Below are 6522 nucleotides of genomic sequence, written 5' to 3' on the forward strand. Positions count from 1 at the left end.
CCACAGGCACACACATGCCCGGATACAGAGCTCTTTCCAAACTGTCACTTCTTGGTTACACCAAGGGACAAGAGAGATCAGCCCCACTTTGCAGGACAGCAAATTGTGGGAACAGGCTCAGGCCACAGCCTGAGGCGGGGTCGGGCCTCAGGAGCTGCTGCAGAAGCCTGAAGTACCCCCCCTGAGGGGTGTGGATCAGTGGGAGAGCTGCAGCTTCCCAGATGGTGGGATGATCCCCCAAAGGAACGCCTTGCCCTTGGTGTACAGCGGAGACACCTATACAAGAGAGGCTGTGGTCTTGGGGCAGGTGGTGGTATCGAGCCCACAGCAGAAGGGAAGGACACCCTCCCACCCCAGCCTCAAAAGTCAAGAGCACTGGGATTCAAGGTGCCCTCCCCTTTCATCTTCTGTCCCTGCCTGGTGGCCTTGGCATGTCACTCCCGGCCCCCAATCTCCAACTCCTTCCTCATCTTTAAATGGGCATCGTAGCGCCACCCCCATTAATTGAGAGATTCCGTTTAAAAGGCTTTGCTCCAGTGAATACCAGTGATTTGGCTGGCACTCGGCCCTGGGATCAGAGCCTGTGCCTGGTGATCTCAGACCTCGGTCTTCCCTGCCGGTGGCCCTGCCTGGGTACCACCCCCTCAGACCTTCTCTGCAGTGGCCTGCCAGTGAGCCCTCAAGCCTTAGCCACTCCCCTCACCCTCCCCACTAACAAACAGCTGCCTTGCCTACCCCCACTGTCCTCTGGCACTTTCCAGTCCTCCGGAATCTGCAGCAGCTACACCATGCATTCCCAGGGCTTTGCACTCACCTTCCTCATTGTTCCACTGTTGGTGTGCGGGGACTCGAGTGGTGAGCACCTGGGCCCGCCCATCCATTCTGGAATCTACACTCCCTTGTAGCTACCACCCCCCTCTCTGTTAAGCCCTACCACTGGGGGGTTTCTTTGTGGGGAGGAGATACTGGAGTCTGGGACGGAAGAGCAGGGTCTGCGCCAGCCTCCTCTGGCCTTAGCCCTGCACCCCCATTCTTGGACTCTGGCTGGGATGGAGCGTGGCAAGGACCCAGATGGCTGTCCCTCATCTCAGTACCCTGTCCCCTGACCGCAGACACCTGGTGCTATGACTCCCAGGACCCGAAGTGCGGTGAGGACAGAGGATCTTGTGAAGCTGTGTGGGATGTCTGTCCTGTGATGGTCTGGTGCTAGCGTGACCCAAAAGCGGAGTGCATGCTGAGCTGCTGTGGTCCCTGCACATTTCTGTCTGGAGTCCTGGGTCACAGCAGCTGGCTGTGACTGTCCCCCTGCATGTGTGTCCAGGTCTGTTGCTGATGTGACCTCCAGTCCTGCACGTGTGCCAAGCTGTTCGTATCGGTGGGGCCTGTAAGCCTGTCGGTGTGGCCAGCCCATGTGTGAGCAGGTGTTTCAGGTGTCCCGTGTGGGCGTGGGACTTTTGGGCCAGGGGACCATTCCACCCCCACTCCCTGTGGGACAGTCTACCTGCAGGTGATTGCAGTATGGCCTGCCTGTTTGAGAGTTACAAACTTTGTGATCCAGCTAGGTTAGGGTGTGTATGGCAGTTGTGACCTGTCTAGGTGTGTGGGGGTTGGGGGGGGAGGCAGAGATAAGCTTCCTGAGGCTGGGCAATTCTCTGTGTATGTGTGAAGGACATCTGTCTTCCTCTTTGTACCCCCAAGTTGCCTCCGTAACCCATCCGCAGATTCCTAGCCTTTTTCCTCAGGCCCCACCCACTGGAAGGAGGTGGCCCCTGCCTGTGGGGGCCCAGCCCAGTCCCCCATCAACATTGACCTTCACTTAGTCCAGCGGGACCCCACCCTGGGACCTTTCATCTTCCAAGGCTACAACTCAGCACCTCCAGGCCCATGGACCCTGGAGAATAATGGCCATACAGGTCAGTACCCTGGGACCAGGAACCGCCCCCAACCCCCCGCCCCTGCCACCCAGACAGAAGCAGGAACCACCTGGGAGTGGGAACTACCTGCCCCTCCCCACCCTCACACACACAAGGATCAAAATCTCCACAATCAGCACAGGAACATCCACACATGTTAGTAAAGACACCTCCAACAGGAAACCACTCCCCAGCAATAGCAATCAGCCATTGCCCCCTTGGACTAGGAATCAGGACATTCCCAGAAGTCAGAGCGTGCCCTCCCCAGCATCAGGATGTCATCACAACTGCCCAATATCACACACAGCTGTGCTGGGTCAAAACTCCAGCCATAGGAGGATCACCCTGTCCCCCGTCCCTGCAGGGTGGGTATTCCCCTGCTGTCTGACCCGCAGAGGGGCCTGGACCCCAAATGAGGTACCAATTCTGTGGAAGCCCAGCCAGGGAGCAGACTGGCCAAAGGGGATCTGTGTTGGCACCCTGGGCCCTAAGAGCACAAGGCGGGGGGGGGGGTGTGGAAGAGAGAGTCACGTGCTTCCCTACCCTCAGTGGTGCTCCACGTGGACGCTGGCCCGCAGAGCCTCCTGGAGATTCGGGGCGCTGGGCTGCCCCTGCCTGCCTACCGCGCGCTGCAGCTGCACTTCCACTGGGGGGGCCCTGGGCAAGCAGGCTCAGAGCACAGCCTGGATGGGCAGCGCCGCCCCATGGAGGTGGGCTTGGGCATGGGGTAGGGTGGTGGGAGTGGCCCGTGGAAGGGACAACTGGTACCTCTCATGATCTGTGCCTCTCCAGATGCATGTGGTCCACGTGAACACGAGGTACCAGAGCCTGGGGGAGGCGCGAAGTCACCCTGACGGGCTGGCCGTGCTGGCGGTACAGTTGGCGGTGAGGGAGGGCCCCTGGTAGTAAGAGAGGGAGAGAGGGGCTTTGTGACAGCTTGTGCTCCCCAGAAAGGAGGTCTGCAAAGGGGGCAGAATGAGCCTGTCAAGCTGTGGGGGGAGTGCATAAGGTTTGTAGGAGGATGGGGCCAGCCAGAGGTCCTGGGTCTGCAGGGTCAGTGGAGGGTGACCTTCTCGCAGATCTCCCAGCTGACCTCTACTGGGAGCATACCCTCTTGCCACTTACAGTCTCCCCTAGATCCCTTTGGAGTTCCCCCTTTGAGACCCGTCTACTTGGAGCCCCTCTCACTTGGAGTCTCCTCCCCAGGAGCAGGACACTGATAATGCCAACTTTTCCGCCCTTGTGTCGGGCCTGAAGAACGTGTCTCAGCGCGGTGAGGAGCCACAGGGTCACGGGCGGCAGGGGGGGATGGGGGGCGGTGGTGGTGTCTCAGGGGTGCTGGAGGTGGGGACTGGCTGCCTCCAATCCCACCTCCCCTCCCCTGCCCAGGGGCCTCGGTGAATCTGACATCCACCTTTCCACTGGCCTCGCTGCTGCCGGGTGCCTCCGGCCTCTTGCGCTACTACCGCTACGCAGGGTCACTGACCACACCTGGCTGCCAACCCGCGGTTGTCTGGACCGTCTTCGAGGACCCGGTCCCCATTGGGCGTGCGCAGGTGGGGCCTCAACCTCTTCCCTGGGCAGTGCTACCCTCCTCCTCCCTGCCTCCTGAAACCCCAGGCCACCCACGTCTTGATCTGTCTCTGCCCCAAAACCCCAGGTGGCCCAGTTCCAGACTGTGCCCCAGGCCGGGCTCCCTGGCTCAAGCCCCACACCACTCAGGGAGAATTTCCGCCCACAGCAACCTCTAGGGGGGCGCAGGGTATCAGCCTCTTTCGGTGCCTCCATCCGTGCAGCAGCCTCGGTCCCCACTGCGTTCCTAGCCCCTGTGCATGGGGCTCTGCTGAGCCTGGGCCTCAATTTGTGGCTCCGGCAGGACCCCTAGGAGCCAGATTCAACCCCTTCCCACAATAAACGATGCAGAGTGACCTTGCCCTCACGTACCTTGCGGGGGGTGGGGTGGGAGAGCACTGCCTCTCCCACGGAGCCGGCATTCCTACCCTAAGCCCACTGAGGCCTTGGTGTGCTGCACAACAGGGAGACCCCTCAACACCCCGACTCTACCCCATCACAGCCAGTCCCAGCCAGCCACCCAGAACGTGGAGACCTCCTCTGATTCCTCTAGAGGGAGAAGCTGCCCCCATTTCCATGGAGAAAAACTAGCAGGTCCTAGAAACACCACCTGCTAAAGTCTTTAGACTACACATTTTATTTTAAAAAACAAGCTGGCTGACCGACCCCTCTGTACGGGTTAAACAGTGACTTAAACGTACAATTCCCTGAGGCCAGGAGATGAGAAGCTTCTGCTGCAGACTGTGGTAGGTGAGTGGGTCCTGGTAACAAGGACAGCTAGTGAAACTGAGCCTAGCTGATAATGGGAGGTTAGGTTGTAGAGACTGAGCGTAGGGCGACACTTTCTGGAGAGCCTGTGGCGAGACTAGGTGAAGGGTTAAGTGTCCTTGGCATCACCATCCACAGCGAAGCTGAGTCGCCACTGTGTCCAGGCACTACTGTGCAGTGACAAGCTGGGTACACCAGTAGAGTGAAGCTGGCCAGGGTCGGGCTGCCCTCCAGCTCATGGCCTGTGGACTGCGGCTGCACATCTGCGCAGCATTGTCCTGAGTGAGGCTGTGTCCAGGTGATAATGTCCCAGCCACCCACGTGCCCCTAATGTCTGCTGAGTTAAGTGTGGGTCACACATTATCTCAGTGCTTGGAGGCCCAGCCTTGGGCCCAAGACCCTTAAGAAAAACAAACAAAAAACAAAAACCCCAGAACTGAAAAAACCGGCACCCTCCCCTGAGGCAGACCCTTCTGCAGGTTTAAGGCCAAAAGGGCCTCCGCCCCTCCTCCAGCCCGGACTGGGTCTCAGGCGCAAAGCCGTCTGCACTCCCCAGACCTGATCCCCGGGAGTCCCCAGGCTCTTCGCGTCCGGATAGCTACATCCCAAGGCCGGAGCTCTAGCAGACGGCGTCTGAGGCTCCTTCTCCATCCACGAGGTGCGTGGATCTGTCCCGGGTCCCGGTGACCCCCGGCGGGGTCCGCCCTCAATCCCCGCTGCCCTGCGCGGCCCCGGGCGGTACCGGCGTCTTCTTGAAGTTCTTCCTGGCCGGGGCCCTGTTCGCGCCGCCGTCCGCGGGGCCGTCCGGGGTGTCGTTGGCGGGTCTCGCGGCCGCGGCCAAGGCATTCATGGTTCCGAGCGCCCGCAGCAGGGCTGGGCCGCGGGGCACGGCGCGGGGGGCGGCGCGGGGCTCCCGGCGGGCGGGCGGCGGCGGGGGCGGCAGCAGCTCGCGCAGGGCGTCCAGCTCCGCACGCAGCTCCGCGCGCAGCGCCTCGAGCCCCGCGCCCAGTTCGGCGCGCACAGCCGCCAGGCCCTCCTGCAGCCGTCGCTCGCTCACCTCCAGGACCCCCGCCGGGTAGGTGGCCCCGCCGCGCGGCTCTCCGCACACCGAGCACACCGAGCCGCTGCTGCGCGCATCCGCTCGCCCCGCGGCCCCAGGCGCCCGGGCCTCCCCCGCCGCGGCCCCCGCGCGCTCCACCAGCCTCAGCAGCCGAGGCTCGTCGGCCCGCGCCGCCGCCTCGGCCCGGAGCTGACCCCGCAGGCGAGCCAGGCGACCCGGGGCGCGGGTTTCTTCAGGGCCCGGCCCGTTGGCCTGCGGCCCGTGGTCCCGCCGGCGGCCAACGGCCCGTCGCAGCGCCTCGCTAGCGCCGTATGCGGTGCGCGCCTGGACCCACGGGCGCCCGGGTTCCGCCGCCATCTGCGCTGCAGCCGCCACCGCCAGCGGAGCCGGGCCTGGTCGGGAGCCCCAGCCCGCAGCCTAGCGACCGCTGGGGCCCCGGCGACGCTCCGTGGAGAGGGGCCCCCGGGACGGGTGTGGGAACGACCGAGGCCTCCGGGGATCTGGCCTGGCCCGGGGAACTCCGGTAGGGCGGGGGTGGAGGGGGCGGGTGGATGGAGACCCAGGGGACCCCGGCGGGGCAATGCAGGCAGGCTAGAGTGTGCTGGCCTTGCTCACGGGGACTGCACTTCGCTGGGTTGAGCCCCTAGGACTGGTCTCTGGGCGGGGGGGGGGGGGGGGGGTGGACAGGACGTGGAATGAGGCTGCAGAGAAGTCCAGAAGACCATAGTCAGGAACCGGGCTCTCACGCTCTACTCCAAACCACTGACCCCATCGCAGTCAGGGGACGGCAGCAGCGGTTATGGTTACCCAGTCCTCCTCACTCCCTAGAGCCCCACTTCCATATCTTAGTCCAGGCGGATATTATCCCTGCCACCGCCACACCCCCACAGCTGCAGGAACCCATCCTCCTGGAGGGCACCCCCACTCAAGCTCTTCAGGGGTTTGGGTGGCTCTCTGCTGTGCCCCAGTCCTCAGGGACCCGCTGGATATCCCACCCCACCCCCACTGTGTTCTAGCCATGTTGTCTTTACCCAACAACCTCAACCCCTCTGGGCCTTTGCTCAGGCAGTTTCTCCTGCTGGGAATGTCCCTACTCCACACCATTTCCCTGGTGGCTCCCACTCATTCCCCCCCTTCGGGACAGCCTTCCTTGGCCACCCCAGCCCCCAGCAGGTGACTCAGGACCCTTGCCCCCAACTTTAAATGGCT

At 62.8% G+C, this 6522-nt stretch overlaps 2 protein-coding genes across 5 annotated transcripts; one reads left to right on the top strand and one right to left on the bottom strand.

Annotated features, from left to right (window-relative positions):
- Window positions 1–760: 760 nt before the first annotated feature.
- On the top strand, window positions 761–3841 carry LOC122902001 (carbonic anhydrase 15-like). 4 transcript variants are annotated; one of them, XM_044241050.1, is made up of 8 exons: window positions 761–855; window positions 1113–1148; window positions 1743–1913; window positions 2463–2623; window positions 2706–2798; window positions 3120–3186; window positions 3303–3469; window positions 3574–3841. In XM_044241050.1, exons 1-8 carry the CDS (start codon window positions 789–791, stop codon window positions 3796–3798), a joined length of 987 nt encoding a protein of 328 aa, XP_044096985.1. In that variant the 5' UTR covers window positions 761–788; the 3' UTR covers window positions 3799–3841. The 4 variants fall into 4 exon arrangements, with proteins under 4 accessions (XP_044096985.1, XP_044096982.1, XP_044096984.1 ...); XM_044241047.1 differs by lacking the exon at window positions 1113–1148; XM_044241049.1 differs by lacking the exons at window positions 761–855; window positions 1113–1148 and adding an exon at window positions 1359–1413.
- A 1118-nt stretch (window positions 3842–4959) lies between these two features.
- On the bottom strand, window positions 4960–5670 carry LOC122903620 (protein FAM246A-like). The gene has a single exon (XM_044244410.1). It carries the CDS (start codon window positions 5668–5670, stop codon window positions 4960–4962), a length of 711 nt encoding a protein of 236 aa, XP_044100345.1.
- Window positions 5671–6522: the final 852 nt, after the last annotated feature.

The sequence above is a fragment of the Neovison vison genome, chromosome 3, assembly GCF_020171115.1.
Source record: "Neovison vison isolate M4711 chromosome 3, ASM_NN_V1, whole genome shotgun sequence".
Lineage (NCBI taxonomy): Eukaryota > Metazoa > Chordata > Mammalia > Carnivora > Mustelidae > Neogale > Neogale vison.